We start from the raw sequence: 21,327 nt of genomic DNA on the forward strand, positions 1-21,327 counted from the left end.
CGAGGAATTGAACACGTAAACTCTCGAGACAACCAGCATTGAGCAAAATCAACATTTCCTCTATCGAATGCTGCGGGCTGTAACGACTTGATACATGTCTTGGCGGTCCGCAATTTATATGTATGGTACCAGTTTCATTAAATTATAAAACGTATTCAAACGGTACGATTCGACATTGAAATACCGTCTAAAAAAATGTGAAAGTAGGTATCGATGAATTTACATTGATTTGCATTGATTGATCAATAATTGAATGATGCGTCACGTAGATGGGGAGAATCATTTCTCTATTTGAAGAAGAAGAGAAACGACGAAGCATATATCATATATGTTAAAAATAACGCATTTTTACAACATAGGTAACTCATAAATATCAACTAATTTATATATGATAAAAGAGTGTAAGAAATCGAAGTTTTCTGAACCTACATTGTGCTCGAAAGCACATTTTTCGTTCCCGAGATCGTTTTCAAGTGTTTATCCCTTTATTTTTCGCCGAGGTTGAATCGCTAAGGTTCTAGGAAATCCGCTGGCATTCCCGAAGGGTGAATCCGATGTTTGACACGAAACCAGACGGGCGCTAGCGGAGCACGAAGAAGCTGGTTGTGGGCTCGTTAGAATCGCGGCAGGATTAAACGGGCAAATTACGGGTTTGCGGCGGACCACGAAGAGAAGGGGGGAGAGAGAGAGAGAAAGAGAAAAAGAGAAGAGGTTTGAACGGCGAAAATAAAGAAAGTGGAGGACAAGACGTCTCCCAGCAAATTCCACGGGCATACGCGAACATGGAGCCCCCGGCGAATTTATTGCATCCCCAGGACCCCGATGTAATTATCCTCATTCCGAAATCCTCGAACGCGTGTCCCCGTGCGCATTCGAGCGTCGACGCAATGTGCGGAGAGATCGCGGATAAATTTTCTTAAATAAGACCCAACCGCCTCTCTTTTTCTCTTTAGCGAACGAAAGATTCGCTTTAGTAAACAAACTGCTCGAAAATATATATTCGATGTATTCTCGCGAGAGACTAATCGTTTCGTAAATATTCGCGAAATAAAGCCGTGTGTTTCTTCGATGAGGAAAGGATTCTTGCATAAAATTCTCCAATTAGCCTTTAGATAAGGGTTTCCACGAAATTCAGAACTGTCCGACATTCGAATCGCACACATTCTGAGTAGTAGCTAAATATACTTCAGGACGCGCCATGCGGAATCTCACGATCGGGAAAAGACGCGAGGATATACTCCTGACTCTCACGTGTCCGCTTATCCGTGCGAGATCGCCTGCAAATTAACCGAATATCAAATACGGAAACACGCCGCAGCTGCAAATTAACGCGCGAATTAGAGACGCCAGTACTGCTGGCTACTCGGGACACGTGTCATAAAGAGGTTCCCAATCATCAGATAGGATATATTTCCAGATTAGGAGAAATACAGTAGTAAAAGAGGTTGAGTATTTTTAAAGAAAGATCAATCTTTTGAAAGAAAATGGTGTGCGCAGTACCACATTATTGCAAAATATTATTCAAAAATAAGTTATTAATATGCAATATTTTATATGCAAAAAAAATTAAGCAGAAAAAGTTTTTCATATTTCAAAATAAATGTCATTCTTAGAAAATTCTTTGACGGATATAAAATCCAAAATCTGCATCGTATAGTTAACACAAATAATGTAAATGAATGAATAATGTAAATTCAATAAATATGATATTGCTTAACGTTTTTATAATATTCTTATCAATAAATTATTTGTCAACTTGGAACATTTTATATGTTGGGAAATTTTGATTGTCGACAACATCAGGATATCTTCAGGTATCCTACGATCGGCTAATCTAATGTTTGGGAACCTCTGTTAAGTGTGATGGAACCGGTAGCCTTTGCCGAGTACACGTCGAGCGACGAAGAAACATGAGAGCGCGTCGCTATTTCCATAATGAAAAGGTTCGTCCGTTAACCGCTGTTAACCCTTGCCTATAGCGAGAGCATGCGTGAAATTGCACTTGGTAGTTTCTTTCTAGGACTCCGTACCGGTTTTCGCAGAATGAAGACCAACGCGACCGCGTTTCGATACGCATTTCGTCGGCGGAGCAATTGATTATGCTGTTACCTTACATCGCTGCCACTCGCGGTAGGTATATCAGGCGTAAAGTTCAACAACTTACAGGATATCAGAAGTAACAAGCGAAAACATGAGCGTTGGAGTATTTTTGCCCATAAACCAAACGATGCGCATCGGACGCGTATTTATAAATCTGAAATACTTCAAGCTTTGTAAATTACAGCAATGTCCGTTCTCACTTTAAAAAATATGAAACTGACAATAAAAGGATTAAACAAAATCGCAAGGCGTTCTAAATATATGTCCATGGATAGATTATTCGGAAAATATACATCATTATTATCGCCTGCATAAATATCGCCATATATCTTCGATTAAAAAAAAAATTATTCTATAATTGAACACGGAACATACGTATAAATCGTTTATCATTATACTCCACCCGTCATTAATAATTCGAAAAGTGCCATAGACACTAAGAGTGGCGAGTTTCGCTGGTTCGGACAGATTTAATCTATCGAGCAGCGGCTGGCGTGAAGCTGTTTAGTTACGAGATCGTTGTCGCCCGTAAATCGTCATCATGCTTGCGAACCCGCTACCGGTCTCGCTACACTGAATTTTCCCGATCGCGGCGCGCACTTTCGCGATAAGGTCGTATCTCGATTACGGTCATTGGATATGATTTATCGCAGCTCGTCTCGGATCCGCAGTGGACGACACAGAGTAAACACGAGGCTCGTAAAGGAGCTCGTGAAGGCGCCTGTCGCGTTCAAGATGCAGAACAAATCACTCCGGAAGAGGACTTTTGCATCTTGATATGTCGGACGCAGCCTAGTACTCGCACTCGGTGACAGAGAACACGGATTTCTCTTTTCCACAGTTAATGATCCCCACGTTAACAAGTGGATAGCGCGAACCTCGACAAATTGACATTCACGCATATTATGAAGTTGATTTTATCGGTCTCTAAATGTCTATGAGTGCATTAAAATACAAGTGCGCGCCAACTATATAAACATTAAAATATAAATCCGTAATATATAGACTGGAATGAATTTGAATCTATGAATTCAAATTAAAACGCATGGATAGAAAAATTGTGAGTTTGAACTTTTCTCAAATTACTTTCATAAGCATTACTTTGTAAGCTTTCATACTGTACGGCTTCTTCTCATTTAGATTAGCTAATGAACCTTTAAAAGATTTATTAAACGCAAGTTATTTAAGGAACTATCTGTCGAGGAAGCTCGCGTGTTGCAGAAGCTTAAGGCTTCTTTAATCTTTTGGTACTTTACCTATGTGAAAGAACAGTTATATTTCTCGCACGTACGCCTGGAAATAGGTAGACGATGGGCTCTGGCGTAAAAGCGAGAACTGCACACGTGGTTCGTACCAGGTTGCTGTACCGACTCTCGAAGCGGATATTGGGAACGAACATCGCGGAAGAGCATAACGCGTCGCGCACGTCAGAATAGCTATTTTCGCTTGGCTTAGACTTTCCAGAACACCCAGCGGCTCGTCGCAGCTGCATTCCGTTTGCTGCTCTTTTAATACCTTTCTTTAGACAATGCCGCACCATCATTGCAAAAAGTACAAATATCCATACAATGTTTAGTTCAACGATAATAATTCTATTTATAAAAATATTAAATGCAAATACCAATGTACGATTTTACGTAATAAAGTTTTTCGTAATATCAACATTTTCTGTAACAACTCGTCATATTGAAAAAAATTAATAAATATTTACGATTAAATTAATAAAAATAAAATTTTCGCACATCACTTATTCTATTTCTTCCTTTGCGCGAATAACATGTTATTAAATATAAATTTTCAGCATAAGCTTCAGACGTTGTTAAAATTTTATTTAAAGGAACATCGTAATCACCTAAACTTTTTTTATGTGATATAAATTCAGCAGAATTAAACGGTACTTTTAGTTCAAAATTGGTTTTATTCAAGAGCGATGCTGAAGTAGACGTTCCAAGGTTCCAAAGTAAGGGGGCAAGTTCAAGGCGAGTAACGGAAACGGAAATATACGTTGGTGAGCGTTAGGAAAGGCGAGAAACCGGCACGGGATCGCGAAAGGAGGAGCAAGAGAATCAAGCGCATTTTGCTGCACGATATTACGACTGTAATACTGTAGTTAGTCGAGCATAATTGCAAGTTTAGTGTCGATCAATAATGGTGAACGGGTTTGTGTGTTCCGGCACGAGAGATGGACGGAGAGTTCAATGATATCTGAATTCAGATTGAGACCGTGAAAGTTGTTAGAACAAAATGTATAGAAAATTCATATAACTGATATAAAAATGTCAAGGAGTAAACACATGTTCTGTCTCACTTTTGCCAAAATCGATGGACGAAAATAACATGAGGGACTAGTTTAAGTTTAGAATACAAATTATTATCGATTATCTGTGTGTGTGAAAGAGAGAGAGAAAAGTATTAAAAAACAATTGGCAGATTTATCTTCGAAAGATTGCATTGACGGCTTCGAATTGTGTAAAAAGCAGCATGCTCCCGCTCCATACGATGTATTGGCCTACGAAGCTGCATCTCACAATCTTTTAATATTAGCCGAGGGAGGCGATAACCATACATTACACTCACGGATATGCGTTTCGAAAAGGTCACGCAAGGCAGGAGGTTCCATTTCAGCGTCGAACTGCGAATTCCACACGCGTCTCGATATTAATTCGCCGATCGTTTTAAATACCAAAGGACGGACGACGTCGAGATTAAATTTGCGTCTCGCCTTCGCAGAAAATTTCAAGAATTTATGAAGCTTAAATCAAACTCAAATAAAAGAGTGAAGAAACCAATCAAATTTTTTAATAAAACAAAATCGACTTCAAATTAATCTAGAAATATGTTGTCAAACTAATAATAGATTTTGTTATTCTAATACTTCCGTAGTTAATAAATTTTACACCCAACAACAATCTAGGATTCATTATAACTTATATTATAATATGCTTACAAGCCGATATTAAAGCTGGTAAAAACGTGCGACACGCAACAATTGTCAATTAGGACCGGCAGACGCACGCGAGGCATAAATAGCAACGAAAATTGCAGCATGCGAAAGAGAACGGCATCGAGGTGCATCAACATAACGGCAGACAGATATATGTTTCCTAATGGACTCGTTTGTGCAAGAAAGTTATGGTATGTCGCAGCGCGATGCGGCGAGGTGGCGGTGAATTGTTTCGAGCTGCCGCTCGTAAAAACTGGCGACGAAGACCGATAATCATCACCGTTAGTGTCGGAATTCCCCGCGAGTTTGTAAATGAGTCGTTTCCACGTCCCCGTAGGGTTAACGTACGCCCAAGTTCCATCGATCCTGGCGAACAAACCGACACCTGCGAGCACGAAGCCGACATACGATTGAACGTATATGTCCCTTGATAGCCGGCGGATCGAGCGAGGAAAATCGATAATTATGCTAGGGGCTGTTCAGTAAAATTAATACGAGGCAGGTGACCTCGACAGGAATTTTCGCATCCTTGCGCGAAACGCAAGGCGGAAATAAACGTACCTTGGGCGTGGAAAATGGATAATTAGGTGCAACACGTCCGGTGAACTTGTCGAGAGAAATACGCCAGCCGTATTCTCTCGGGGGTTTTTTTTCGAATCGCGATAGGTGTGGTGGCGAGTGTGGAGAATGGATAATTATACGACAATACGTTCGCGAAAAAATAAGAAGAGAGATATCTCAGCTTTGAATCGGTATAAAAAAAAAAACAATCAACTCAGAAAAGAGAAACCTCACTTTCATCGAGCAGGTTTTTTTTTTTAATCGTGTACGGAGATATTAGCAGTGACAGACATCCGTTAAGCGTGTTAAATCGATAATCATGGCGCACAAAATGTGCCCATTATAATCGACACAATATAATACACCTTATTAATATTTTACAGACAGGTCTAATGACGGCGCGTGCGCCAGATTAAATTTCACGTTATTCAAGCCTCATACAAACGCTTTCCGTCGTAATTAATCTGTAAAAGCACGCGCAGTAATCGGAGATGTTTAAGCGTAGCGAATCGGTAACTCGGAAACGTAATAGCGAAATTCCGGATTGTTCGCCAGGCAACGTATTAATCCTATCAAGCCTTTGGACGGGATATTATTTATATTTCACGGTACTCGAGGTCGCGTCGAATAACTTCTACATTATTACTCCGTTTCGCGAAATAAAACACACAGTCCAAGCGGTATGCGCAACTTAGCGGTTTCGCTCCCTGACTGTCGTTCTGATGAATGCAACTTAGGCGTTGCTTAAACGCGAATTATCACTCATTAGAAACCGCGATTCACCGCAGCGACGGGAATATTTCAATGTCACCTCGCTTCTCCATTATCGCACGTAATGAAAATAACCGTAAAGCGCGTGAAACTGCACAAGTGTATACTTTGTATCGCGCAATATCCTCATCTCAATCTTCGCGGGATCAAGTAACGCGAGAGCTTTAACTAGAAGTCCGTGCGAGTTCAGTTGGGCCGAGTGACGGTGTGATAAAATATGTGAGACGACCGATCGCGGAAACGCGAAGATTGAGTATACAGTTTCGGAGACAATATAAAGGCTGATGCGTGCGAAGTAATAACGGTGCAAGATTAATGTCGCCTCGTATAGATCATATCGAAAACAGGATTGCCGTCGGGATGCTCGCGCCTCCTCCAGCTGTCTCGCATATATCTTCCGAAATAACATTCAAACAGCTTCATATAGGTAGGTATTCGCTCTTTGCGAAAGCATTATAGACGGAAAACCTTTCTGAGAACAGGACTTGATTTTTCCCAACAGATTTCCACATTTTAAATATTTTTATACTTTGTATTTTTATTCCTATAAAAAATCAGAACTAATTTGATGAGTTATAAAAAGGATATCCCGTAACTTAGACTAATAAGAATCTCGTTTTAACTTTGATTTATATGTTGATGACAATAATCTCGAACGTTAAAATTATTTTGCAGGAAACAGGATAAAACCACGATTTGGACCAGCTAGACCTGGCGGAAGCGACAGGTTCACGAGAGGTCTTTACCTTAACCTTGAAGAGCACCGATCGTCCTAGCAAAAGTGAACCAGACAAAAGACGAGGTGCTAACAACGTGAATAGTTCACCCAGTTCCACGGTGAATAATACGCGGTTTCCGAGCTTATGTAAGCCTGAACGTTTCCTTGCAGACACGTCCAGGCATCGGCACTGATCTCACCGTCATTTTATCCGCTCATCTGATACCGAGACACGTCGGTGCATAATAATATCAGGTACGGAATCACATTCCACGCATACAGTATGTCGAATCCTGTTATTATTTGACTTCAGTTGGAAATGCTGTAACGACTTGGGATCAAACTCTCTAACAAATAAAATTATTTTTGTCTCGAGATTACATTAAAATATACATTCTTTTTTTATATCTAAAATTATGACGAATAACATTTATTTCTTATCTCTCTTAGAATAAATGCAGCCTCAATATTTTAAAGATGAATCCTTTCTATGTAATTATATCTGGTACTTATTCATTATTACTTATCCGTTAATAAAATTAATTGCGCGATAAGAGAAAAATTTGCGAGGTGATCTAATTTCTAACAAACATTAATCACGAAGATGATTCACGGGTCAGTTGGCGCGATCTCTATTAAAGTGGTCTCCATTAGAACGATCGTGCAAATAGTCGTCACACTTTCTGAGCACACGTCTTTCGCGCCGTATGCAGTTTGCGTACGTTTTATTTCCAAAAACTTGAGCTTTACTGTATAATTAGTCGTGCGAATTGAACGTACGCTCTGCCGCAATTAAGAGACCACCCGCAAACCGGACAAACAAGTCAAAGGGAACTCAATCGTATGTAGCGCAATAATTAATGATGCGGACCAGGTCGGAATATATTACCCGGTTCGTGCAAATATTTCACGAAAAATTCGTAATTTTTACCGGTTTGCTGCGTAAGCCATGCATCTGTATCAAACTCGAAAGTATGACGAATTATTTTAGGGACAATAAAAAAAAGAAATATTATTTGATGTCAACAAAATTTTCTTCCATATTTTTACGATCTTGTATCTTGAAAAAGTCACTAACAATCGTTAACCTTCTATCATAAATCTCGAGTTTTTCTACGATGCTTATACAAAGATTGGAGGTCAACAACTACGACGATTTATTTGACGAAAATCTTCCCCGTGTGACGAGCGAAACCATTTCGCGTTCCTATTGTTTCACGCGATATTATCAATCGCCGAGAGCACGTGTTCGCGCTAATGACGACCGAGACGAGTAAGAAGGAACGACGCATCGTGCCTTTCCGTATAGCAAACTGCGTTTCGACTTGCATCTTTTCTCACTATTGTATGTATCTTCCCACGAAATGCAAGTGCAACCACGCTGAACACGACGGTGCGACGCGGTATTATTTTCTACGTGTCCGAATGACACCTTTACGTCAGATCTTTACTTTTATGTTACGCAATCGATAGTGTTATCTCTCGTTGGAAATTTTTCCAACGTCCATATTCGTGAAGAATCTTAGAGTAAGTTCAACGACATCCCCTACAGAAGAGTCTTGAAAAATCGGTCTCGAAATAGTATATTGTACAACTAGGTCGATTCTGAATGAGTGCGACCATCACACTCATTTGGGCTCGACCACTCTTCCCACGAGTTGTTCATACTATTTTTCCTAACAAGAGCGTGAAACAGGCCGTTTTTCGCGCTTGTTTTACAATTTCATTTCTCCACTAGTTGAGAAATGGCTCCATTTTTCAACTAGTGGAGAAATGAATCGTTTTGCTCACTCAAAACAAGCGCGAAAAGCGGCCCATTTCACGCTCGCGTTAGGAAAACGCTGTTTCGGCACATCGCTCGAACACGCAACGATCAATTTTCGCAATTCGCGGCGAGGTATAGAGGCCAGAAGTATACCGCGAAGGCAGTCACACCCAACTGACTAAAGTGACGTTAAGTGGGCCTTCGCATTTAACATCATTGGCCTCCGCACGTCAAGCGCGTTGGCCGCGCCGGATAACTTGTTCGTTTCAGCCGCACCGTGCAGGCTTACTTATGTCTGTCGTGTTTATGTAATCGCGTAATGAGACGTGGGCGAGAACGTCTATTTCGTTCTTCCTCATTTGCGTTTCTGGGACGATACGCGAATCTGGAAGAATCTAGCGGGCAACTAAAAAAAAAAAAATTTTTATAGAGAAATTGTGATAGAGATTGTATGCAAGCAACAAATTAGCAAATATCAACAATTTTTGAGAAAAAATTTGGATACAAGTCAATGCTAGAAATCGAATTTATTTGAATACATATTCATATTTAAAATGGATCTCATAAATTATAAATTGGATCTGCTATTTGCTGCAAACTTTTCATATGTATATCTTATTGTTAGTAGCAAAACTTTAAATAAAAATTCTATTGAGCTCTAAAGTTAAACTCAGGTGTTTCAAGGCTTTATCTGCAGTTATCGCTGCTCACCGAGTTTTTTATCTTAATACTGATGGACAATGGGTTACGAAGCGAACAATCGTGCGGCTTGACAAAAGTCGACGGGGAAAACGAGCGTGGCGAACAATCCGCGCTCGTGTACAAAACGTTCCGAACGATTACCTCATTTGTCGGCGTTTGATTCGCTATGACGATTGCACAAGGGTCCAACGCGAGAAGAAAACGTCAAGGCGAGATGGGAGGTACGTGGGTGGTTTTCGAATAAAAGAAGACCCGGCGATTTCGTAAACGAAGAGGATTCCTTTGCCACGACATGCGCCGAGCGTTTGTCAACATCCTTCTCGAGAAGAACGCACTTCGCCTTTGTCGTTTGAACTTTATTTCCAATCAAAGTAAATATAGTAAAACATTCCTTTTAAAAAATAAAAAAAGCGGATATTGCTTATTAAAATTCTCTCGAACAATTCCTAGTCAAAAAGATATAAAGAAACATCTTTCTATTTATATACGAAATGTGATTTCTTTAACTTTTCACAAAATTAGCTACGTGATATAACTACGCTGCGATATAACTATATGAGCGCGTTCCATATTGACAAATGTGTATCCTTTGGAATTATCTCGCTACAATTAGAGTTACAACCGACGATTTATCTTCGACCAGCATCTCGACCAGAAACGAATTACCGCGAACACATTCCACGATCGTTTATCATGCCGCTAAGAAATCTGTCGACCAAGCCTATGTGTATCAGTTTCCATTCGAGCGTCCGCGTCGGGCTGCTATACGCGAAATCCACTTTCCTGAAATTATGCCGCGCCCAATACGGAAATGAAACCGTGTTATCTATCCATCGTTCGATAAAAATATCAATCTATTACGAAAAGGGAACGGAACCAAGAATATTTTCGAATTCTTTCGAAGACTGCTAAATACGGAATTATTGCTTCCAATATATAAAGATCCACGACCGTCCATTATATATCCAGATGCTATATTATTTTCGTCGTTTTTAATTTTTAAATACTAGATTTAAACCTCTTGGATGATTGTAACACAAAACAGTCACATCAAATTTTAACCCTAGACAGACTCACTGGGGTAATACGTTACCCCACGCGAAATTCAAATTCGCATCATTTCAGCCAAATTTTTGGTTCTTTGTTTTGTTTTTCAAAATTTTTTTACTGTTTTTTTTTTACTTATACCGCAAATTGATGACTACTATCGTCTTCCCTATTAAACAACAAACAAAATTATCTATTATAAAGTTTTCTAAGAACATTCTGGAAATATTATACACGCGGTACAAGTTTGGGGTAACGTATTACCCCAGTGAGTCATTCACGTATGAGAAAAATAAGTGAGTCTGTCTAGGGTTAAAATAGACTGTGTAAAATTAAATAAAACTTCATACATTAATAAAATTTACATCTCGTTGATTCACAATCAACATGAACACGTAAATTAGAGCAACGCGAGCTTAAAATCCATGTTCGTGCGCAAGTAATATCTCAAGTAAGGATTTTATAATCAACTTTATAATCAACTTCTATATTTAAAGCTCAATCGAGAGCAATTTAATTTACAATCGCTTGTAACTGAGAAGCTATTCTCCTCTTAACATTAAAATTAACGGCATTATTCTTAATTCAGTGCCTGGTAATCGAGAGAAAAAATACATATAGAATAGCATTAGAATACCGCGCGGCCGCGAGAGCGATTAAAAAGTACGCGAGTCAACGAACGAACTTGGAATGCAATTAAAGGAAATTTAACGAGCTTCTTATCGTTATCCAGGCTTGCCGTTCAGAAAATTAGTCGGACACGCTCAAGGAAGCTCATCGTTTCCGCGCGAGGGCTTAATCTCTTCCTACCACGAAATCGAAGAATTCGCCACGGCGATCTCGCCGTTCTCTCCTTTCATTCGTATAACCGTTCTGCTCGCGTTTGTACATGCCGAATGCCATTGAATTTATGAATAACGCGCGAGATGGTGGTCATTAAGAGATTAAACGTTTGACTCGTGGATACTAGCAAGAAACGACGGCGTTTACGCACAGAATCTGGGGTAAGCAAAAACGCGCAGGAACTCGCCATTAATATCGCAACGCTATATACTATAACATTTAATAATGCTATCACATATATTATTAAGTGAAAGAGATAATCTTTGATGCGCGCGCAAAGACACGTGCAAAAAACAGCCACGAGTTTCCTTCCGTTAACCATATAAACCGAACACGCTAGCGCGTGCGGCCTCGCGCCGCTGAATTATGCACCGTTGAATTATGAATGGCACGGGATAATGGAAATAATTAACGGTGTCCGATTCGCGGATGCTAATGAAGCCGGCGAGATGGTTTGCTGCCCGCATTAATGCGCGTCTCGCCGTCGGGAATTTCTCGGCCGCGCCACGCCGCGCGAGAGGGACGCACCTCGTAACAAAAGTCCGCGTCTTCCGCAATTATCGCCGGCCCTATCCGCGTGCCTTATTGCCGCGATGCCAATTCGCACGCCCGCGCCGTCGAGAGCGGTTCGGGGCTAACACATACGACGGGAAAGATGAATTTCGATTTCACCCAGGTCGACGGCGTGACTCCGGGATCGCGAGGGCGGGCAAACGAAATTAGCGGTATCAAGAATAACTGTTATTATATTTTCTATAAGATACCCGCGTGTACTAATAGCGCGCTTTCGCGAAGATTCCACATTTGATATCATACTTATGAAGTGACGGAGAAAATGTGGATATTATATGCTGCTATAAATTATTTCTTTAAATAAGTTAGGGCCGGTTGTTCCTACCTGTTAGTAAACTAACTAATAGTTAAATCATATGTATGTCTTTGTTTTTCCTTTAAATTAGACAAAGATAGACATATGATTTAACTATTAGTTAGCTTACCAATAGGTTGGAACAACCGGCCCTGAATCAGTTAAATACTTAAGGGCCGGTTGTTCTAACCTGTTGGTAAGCTAACTAATAGTTAAATCATATCTTTGTCTAATGTAAAGGATAAACAAAAACATATATATGATTTAACTATTAGTTAGTTACCAACAAGTTGGAACAACCGGCCCTAAGTTCAATTATTAGGCCGTATATGAAAATAAAATCACAGAAAAGACGTCGAAATTTGCTGTCAGAATTTCTTATTTAAAAGGGTAAAATCGAGCGGAAGAATCTCTCAACCCCTTTCGCCGCCTAACTCTTTTTAACGAATATAATTAACTGTAATACACAAACGTGTGTTTGTACAACAATCTATCATTTTATATTTTTTTTTCTCCGCTTAAGCGAGACGGTGAATAAGGAGAAGCATTCGCACTCGCAAGACATGTTTGCGCTGTATCTATGGGTGGCCCTAATGATATTCAGCTTGCTTTCTCCTCTAAATTGTGAAAAGTAGCATGCATGCGTGGAAAATTAACGCAGCAGGATAGCTCGAGCAGATCCGCGAGGAAAGATACGCGGATTTGTGGCGACACGAACGATTCGTGCGTATGGGCGCGTATAAATTCGCCCGCGAGAAACGATTTCGCCTCGCGATAGCGAGCGCTTTCCGCGGGACCGTTCCCCTGGCACGGATTCCTCGATCAGGCGATCGAGAAACGCAATGCACCTTCGTCTCGACCCACCTATCGTGGGAATCTATCACGTGGATCGAACCTGCCTCTTGCTGACCCGCAACGCATACACCGCTAATCCGCGTGTCGGAGGCCTGAATGCGAGAGAGCCCAAGCGGGTATGCCCGTCGCCGCTACTTTTTAACCCCGCTTCTCGCCGCCGCATGCTTCTTACACCGATGAATCAGACATCTATTCATTGAGCATTGAATGCTAAATAACTCAGCGTAAAAATAGACACGCGTGGTTGCTGCAACTATGCAATTTGCATTTTTCCCCGCAAACGCGTTTCAGCGGCATGCATGCACTTGTTTGGAGCCTACTTTGAATTTTTTTTCTTATTTCGAATAATAGTTACATTGACGATGATCATATTGACGTTCACTCTTCCGACGATAATAATTAAGTTGTGAGAAGAATCGGCGATAAATCTCGTTGAACGTTCGATTTTGTACGGATCTTCCATATAGAAACGTGTCAAATTCTTATATTACGATTCTCTATCTATACATTACGATTCTCTATCGCAATTCTCTCGACGTTATCTTAATCGCTCGAACCGGTCGCATATCAAGAGAGTTTCGCTTTAATTAATTCGCATAACTCGCGCAGCTCGTTCAATCGACGTGTTAATTAATCGAAACTACCGCGCTGTTTCTGCAAGTATTACGATAGAAAGCAATGTTATAGTTACAAAAAACCATGAACTCACATAACAATGACGAATGAAAGTGTGGTACTTTGCCTCGAAAATATCACTTGCATCGACTTACCTGAAACAGAAAAAAATATACATTAATTTAAATACTGCGCAAATATTGCGAAAACGTTTCCTAATAATTTCCCATGTTATTACACGTGTTTTTTCTCCTCCCTTTTAAATTTTTTGACCTTAAGGTTAATTAACAACGATTATTGCAGGAAGCGTATGCTAGTAGCGAGAGATCGCCGCGAAAACTCCCGCGATTAATGCCTTCGCTGCAAATTGATGGTCGGTGAGATATCGATCTGTGATATCTGCGCGCGGCCTCGCCGCACGGCGGAAGATAAATTCCGAAGTTCACCACAAAGCCGACGATTATCGCGACTCTTCGTTCCTCCTACTTCGTTATGCGCGCTATAATATATCGCGTGAGCACGCAAGCTGCTGCTAAGCAGAATTCGCGGCGCGGTCTCGCGCGCTCGCTCGCAGAACTTCGTTTCATGCTATAGGCTTCGCGGTAGATCCGCGGGTAGAGATAGAAGAAAACATTCAAGCTCCCCGGCAAGTCGTCTCGCTGTATACCCTACATTTTGCATCCGTCATGAATACTCAGCATTTAACGGTTATGTTACACTCATTACGCTGAAAAATCGCGCTAAATGCGGCACGCTTTTAGACTCGTGCTTCGCGCTCGGCGGCTTCCGCGAACATCTTCCTCTCGAGACATTAATAAATCAAAGCGACTGGGGAATGCCTTTCCACCAGCACGGACATATTATTAAAACTTGAAATGGAATAAAGATTCTCTGAAAGGGGCTCGATGATTATAAAATGAATGGGATTCCCGTTCTTTTCAAATATTTCAAATTTAAAAAGAATTCTATTTGGATTCTTTCATGGATATTTCAAGCACGTTAATTATTGCCGTGCCAGTCGCGGGAGTAGAAAGTCCTGATGTAACTTAGGCGACTATCGACGAGAGGAAGACTTAAATGCTTCAATTCAACCTTTTGCCCCATGACCGGGAACACGAAATACCACAGCGATATTCATGCGTAGCTTCTCCGAAGTGTTTTAATCAGCAAGTAATGTTTCCACTCCGCATTACGCAAAAAATCAACATTTTCAAGAAGAATATGTGCGTTTCGCGACGTACGCGTACAAGAACATTGGCAAAAGTAATTTAAATATAAAATATTTTAATATTTTATTATGCCATAATAATTTTATCGTAGTTAAATATAAGATATTAATAATAATGATGCCACTATCAGTTATATTATACTATTGCAATTTCCAATTGAAAATTACGCGAACATAATTGGACCGTTTTGTGACTTATCGCTGTATTTTTAGCACATATTCGGCTTCATTGTAACTGGCAAAAGACAAATAATAACATATAAATAGCGAATTATTTTTTTAATTATAACGAATGTTGAAAGGAAAAGTCAGCTGTGCTTTTCCGAATAGCCTGTGAAAAGCAACCGAAAACAATGGCAGTAATCGCGCGAACACGGGTGTGCACAATGCAAATGCACTACAGATCTCCCCTTTCGTACACGTGGCCGGAAAGAGAAAGGAGCGAGAACAAGCATATTGTTCGCATTCAGCCTATATATCAAATGCATATTGACCTAGGCCATGGATTATGCCTTTGCGTTGGCACGACGTTCGACTCGTGACAAAACAAAATGTATACTATAATTTCGTTCGTGTTTCACATAGCGATAAAAAATCAACTCAAATAATCAAAAAATATTCTATTACAAACAATAAATAATTCTTTTACAAAACTTGATTACAAAATTTGTTTGTACCGGAATTCGTCTACCTATTTTAAGATGAAAATGCAATATTTTACATGAATATTTTTCAATTTTATGTTTTTTATATTTCATATCTATACATCTTATATAAACATATAAGTATACAATAAAATATGAAGTTAATTATCTGAATATTATTAAAAAGCATTGATTTCTTTGTCGTAAAATTCTCATTTCTATTTATTTCGAGATTTATTTAAATTTCTCACGCAGATGCGTGAGACTCTTCTAGCGCCGAGATTTGGGAAACACAATCTTTCGTTGAGGAAACAACTGATAAGCGGTCTGAACAATGTTCCATTGTGAAAAGCGTGAAGTTAGGTAATCTACGAGGACTAGCGTTTTCCAATTTACTCTATACGCCCAATATAATTAAGAATGCCTGTGGCTAATCACCGACATCGCTGAGAATAGCGCACGCTTAATTAGAAGGCGTTGGCCGGGATGATATTTCGCGTTGCGGCTTTCTCACTATAAATACACCGTAATGCGGTCAGTGCCAGGTTTGTTAATCACGGAAAGAGCAAAAATGTGACATTAATCTGAATATTGTTACGGTAAATTTAAGCATGAACAATACATGTAACTCCGATATGAAATCTTCAATATAAATACGATTGTCCTATTTGTCAAATAAATAAATTGCCTTCTGGAAACAAAATGCATCCTTGACATCCGGGTGCAATTAACCCGCGCCTCTTTACAAGATCATTTCCGAGCCGAGATTTTCCATTAGCTGCGACGTGATCTCTTCACCGCGCCAATCTTTTTGCGCCGCGGAATATACGAATACTTTGTACTATCGCGGAAGAATCGCGCGCTCGCGCGGGGATTTTAAACGAACTGGTTCGTGCCGCAGGCGAGACGCCACAAGACGTAAGGGGTTAATGACGCGATTCGACGGGTGATGATGCCGGACAAGCTGATTGCGGAATTCGCCGCGACGAATTTCAATCCACCGTGCCTTCGGTCCGGCGTGAGGCGGAGTCTTGCAGGGGCATCAGGCCGGCGGAATGCCATTAAGCCGGTTCCATCTCGAGTACCACGGGAGAGTCGTCTCTCTCTTTCTCTCTCTCCCGCAGTTTTTCAGCCGTCGAGCGATTACGTATCGCGCAACACGATCGAGTTCTCTCGAACGATCGATGGTGGAGGACTTTCAACCGCGCGCGAACGCATAGCACTCTAGCCGGCCTCTCCGCAGACTTTAGTGTACTTTTCGACAAACGCGCGCGACGCCCCGTACGTGTGTGTATGTGTGTACCTTGCAATTATGGCACTCGACTGCAAATAAAGCAACCTGCCTCGCGCTAGACTGGGCAAACGTGCTCCGAATGGTAAAATTATCGCGGAAATTACAATCCTACGCTCCGGAATCGTGGAACTGCTATGTATAGATGATTAGATGATAAATGAATGAGGGGGATATTATACCATGATCTTACGAAACTTGAATCGTACTTGAACCATTATTCTGAAATTTTCTCTGTACACGTGCGATTAATTTAATAATGATTCCTACCTAGGTATATAAACCTAATTCTCATGGGTAATTATAGTAAAATAATTATAAGATATATAGAGCACAAGATTAATTTATAGTGATTCGTGATAAAACTACGGCTAAAGGATATCATAATCGACGATTAAAACTTTCCGTGAAGAATAATTAATTTTACTAAAGAGATTATTTGTACATCGAGACTAACGAGAGTGCGTTTCGATCCGCATTGTTTTATCTATAGGTATATTCACATAAACGATTATATTCTATCTCGATCATTAGTTGAGGATTATGGGCGATAAATTTAAATTTTTGACGTTTCTTATAAATTTCATCAATATTAACATCTCGCCGAGCGGAAGTAATAATCGATTACAGTATTAAGGCCGATCTATTTTATCCAGCGTTTTCATCCTGGCTCGTTACAGCCTTACAGAGTAATACACTCGTTTGTAATTATAGGTCGTTCGCTCGAGTTTGTTTAGCGGTGTGCAATTCATTAGAACAAATCTCTCGCTTCCTTCGCGTGGCCGAGATAAATTGCATCTCTACGCGTGCTGTATCGTATACCACTCATTATTATCCACATGTGTACGCGAAATATCATTGCGCAATAATTATGCGACTCGACTTAACACCATGTGTGCTAATCGCGTAACTGCCGACGCCTTCTTGGTTATAAATCTGAACGTGGTTTGTTTCGTGCGAGTGAATAAGAAGTTTTTAAATAAGAAATTTTAAATACTTAGGAAGAGATTACATGATTTATGTGATTGTACGATTATATGACTTATATAAGCATATATGTAATAAATATGTAATAAATGTGATAAAAATATCTACAAGATACAGGAAAGTAATTGGACCTTAAGGTTTAAGCACGTGAGCAATTCTAGTTGTGTAATAAATGTGATAAAAATCTGTACGAGATACAGAAAAGTAATTGGACCTTAAGGTTTAAGCACGTGAGCAATTCTAGTATCTTCTTGTTATAATTGACCAATCAGACATACCTAGATCAGACTGTCCATATTTTGCGACCATTGCGACTACCATTCTGAGTTGTTACTCGTTTCGGTGTCGTTCACACTGACCACCGGAAACAACGGGTGTGTTCAAGGTTTTCACGGGGGGGAGAATCACGAGATCGAGGAATCCCGAAATTATTCGATCGTGAACAACCGAGAAAGGTGAGCGGAACGAGATGCGATTCCGAGTGTTACGAACCCTCGGTATACGCGTGAATCACCAATTTAGGACACTGTGTAGGCACGTACTTCGTTAACGGAGAGATCGAGAGCAATTTATGTCGTCGTGTTAGGACTGATTTCACGTAAGCCTCACACTGAACCTGCAAACGAGAGTTTATGCTCTGCTTTATATTTGACGATACATAAAATGTGAAAAAAAAAATATTGACAAAATTAGTGAGATATCGAAATGTTTTACTATATGATAATAATATTAATTGACGCAAAGAAATATATGAAGAAGAGAACTAAAGTGCGATGTATGTTTTCGATCGGAGCAAATGGCGAAGAATTTCAAATGAGATTTACGTACTGTAAAATTCTGAATAAATTTATGTGAATAGAGTTATGTAAATAGAACACGCGACATACATAGAATCACGTTTCACTTTATAGCAGTTTGCAAATTCACGAAGTGACGCATGGATAATCACTTTATGCGGTGATGTAATGGAGTTTGACAAGTAGGCAACATTGAAATGCAACGCGGACGTGATTCACTGATCATTGAAATTCATTCTCTCCGTGTCTTCTATTTAGCATCAATTTACTTTCTATTCGAAAACTTCTTCGCCACAGGCTTCGTTTAATTCTTATTTCCGCGACGTATATTTTGGACCGGATTTTCTACAGCACGCACACTATTCCACTGTAACAACACTATCGAACTTTTCATTCCCTCGGCAGTGTGAACGGCAGAGATATGAATTTTCGCGCGAGATTGCCCAGTGCCACGCTGAGGAAAGAATCGAGAGACCGAAGCACCGAAACGCGGGGGAAAGGTCGAGATTTCTAAGACTTAGGAAAGTCTCTACGGAGGGACCGACAATCGCGGGATTCTCTTTTCTCGTCAAACGAAAATACCGCGCACTGACCTCGGCGAATCACACGATCGACTGTGATTGCTTGTGCACGCGCGCTCGCGAAGGTCGGGGAGAACTACGGAACCTCGTTCGCGCGTCCTTGACTTTCGCGCGGAAGACGCATAGCACCAACTGGCTTGTCTGGCTGGCTCGTGCGCGCTCGAATCCAGGATCGGGACACGGACGAGATTCGCTCTACGGCTGCGTGAAGCCGAGTGTGCGGCCTCCGCGATGAATCAAGCCCCCCGTTTCATCCCGAGTCGACGTACCGCGGCCCCCTCCCTCCCACCCCCCTACCGCCTACCGTCTCTTCCGTTGCATCTCTTTTTCTGCCCTGGCGAAAACTAACGTAACGAATGACGGTCGTCGCGACGGCCTCCTAGGAAGAAGACGTTAGAAACGTCGGGAATTCTATTTTCAGATATGGTTGCGAACGATGCAACAGATTGGTCGCGATCATAGAATTCATATCATCTCGAAATGCATGATCAAACGCTTTTAGACACGCTTCGCTTGACGGAGATGTCGAAATTATAATGCCACACGCTCCAGCATTCAACGCGATTTATAGTAAAACGATCTTGGAGAACTATAGTATTTGAAAATAGTCGGGAGAACCCGGAGCATTAGAGAGAACTTCGCGGAATATTAAAGCGAATCGATTTATGCTAATTCTTGAGGAAATGCAGCGCGCTCAAACTCGCACGCGCCTGATGTTCAGAAGGCATGCAGTAAATAATGTTGTCGAAGTGGCGGAGAGAAAGACAAGGAAGAGGCGAGGAACGTGCGGGCTGTACTTCATCCATTTGGTTAAATATTTTCTTTTTTAGCTGCAAGTTCGAAACGACGTGTGACGGCATTAAATAGGCAACATGCCAACGACTGAGTTAAGCAGCGCGTCAAGAGTGCACGCGAGATCCATGTTAATCCTGGATGAATCTTAATCCTATCTTTACGGTATAACACCTAGTCAAATCACTTGGAAATATACTTTGACGTAAAAAACTAAATGAGTCAATTCAGTAGAGGCACACGAGCATATGCCTCGAATAAATCATCAAGAATTTATTCGTGTTCTTCCAAACTTTGTCGGATTAAAAATAAATAATTTTTCATGAACTAAAATCCAGAAATGATAATGAGACTTATTCCCTAACTCTTTATGAATTTTAATTTTACACGATCTTAATATTGCAAGCCTATAATTTATTTAAAATACTTAACGTTAATTAAATTTTTATTACAAAAAATTAACGTTAAATTAACTAAAAAAATTCATGGAAAAACAATTTTATCTTCGCCGCTGGTGACTACTTCATCGAACAATTAGTCACTCGTTTATCCATCTATCTCGACGCGAGCTAACAGAAGGCGTGCTTTTGCCACGCGACGTGATTGCGATAAAGAAAGGAATGACCCGTGCCACGTCCCCGTGCCGGAAAGAGTAAAAAATTCGCCGTGGCGCGCTGCGCGGATAATTAGCATGCTCGCGAACATAAGTCACGATTTCATATTGCACGAGCGTGCCACATGCCGCGCGAACGAACGATGCACGGAGAGCACAACTTTCACGGAGAGCGGCCACAGGCAGAATTGCCCGCCGATGCGGACAACAAATGACCGATGGTGCGCCCTGACGCGTGTATAGAAATCGGATGAACGGGGGCTGGTCGATCGAACCGATGTTCGTCATGCGATCGCGCGTTGCGTTCAGCGCACGGACGTGCGGAAACGTGACTGCGAGACGAGGTTTCTTCGCGTTAGCGCTGGCAGGAGAGAGACTTTCCTTCCAGCCGATTTCTAAGTCGGATGTATAAATATAAATACATAGACGGCAGCGATGCGAGAGATCGTTCTCAATTTGCATAACGATGCGGCGCGACACTTTTCGACAATTTTCAAGCCAACACGGAAATCTGATATCCATTTCTACCAATGTAGACTAACTTTAATCTCGATTTAACTATCTTTTTCTAATTCTCAAAACCGGAAAAAGATAAAAAGTAAGTT

The 21,327-nt window shown here is 40.7% G+C and overlaps 1 protein-coding gene across 2 annotated transcripts in view; it reads right to left on the reverse strand.

The window, feature by feature from the left end:
- The window catches only part of LOC112453394 (MAP7 domain-containing protein 1-like), a 145,030-nt gene extending 125,525 nt beyond the window's left edge, over positions 1-19,505 (reverse strand). Inside the window, exons 1-2 of one of the 2 annotated variants that reach the window (XM_025014169.1) lie at positions 19,330-19,505; positions 18,218-18,555 (exon numbers count right to left, since the gene is read on the reverse strand). In XM_025014169.1, the coding sequence (XP_024869937.1) occupies positions 18,218-18,260 (43 nt within the window). In that variant the 5' untranslated portion in view covers positions 18,261-18,555; positions 19,330-19,505. Of the gene's footprint in view, positions 1-18,217; positions 18,556-19,005 lie in introns of both variants that reach the window. The other variant, XM_025014168.1, reaches the window with a different exon arrangement.
- Between the last annotated feature and the right edge of the window lie 1,822 nt (positions 19,506-21,327).

The sequence above is a fragment of the Temnothorax curvispinosus genome, unplaced genomic scaffold (assembly GCF_003070985.1).
Source record: "Temnothorax curvispinosus isolate PA1 unplaced genomic scaffold, ASM307098v1 QBEX01004290.1, whole genome shotgun sequence".
Classification (NCBI taxonomy): domain Eukaryota; kingdom Metazoa; phylum Arthropoda; class Insecta; order Hymenoptera; family Formicidae; genus Temnothorax; species Temnothorax curvispinosus.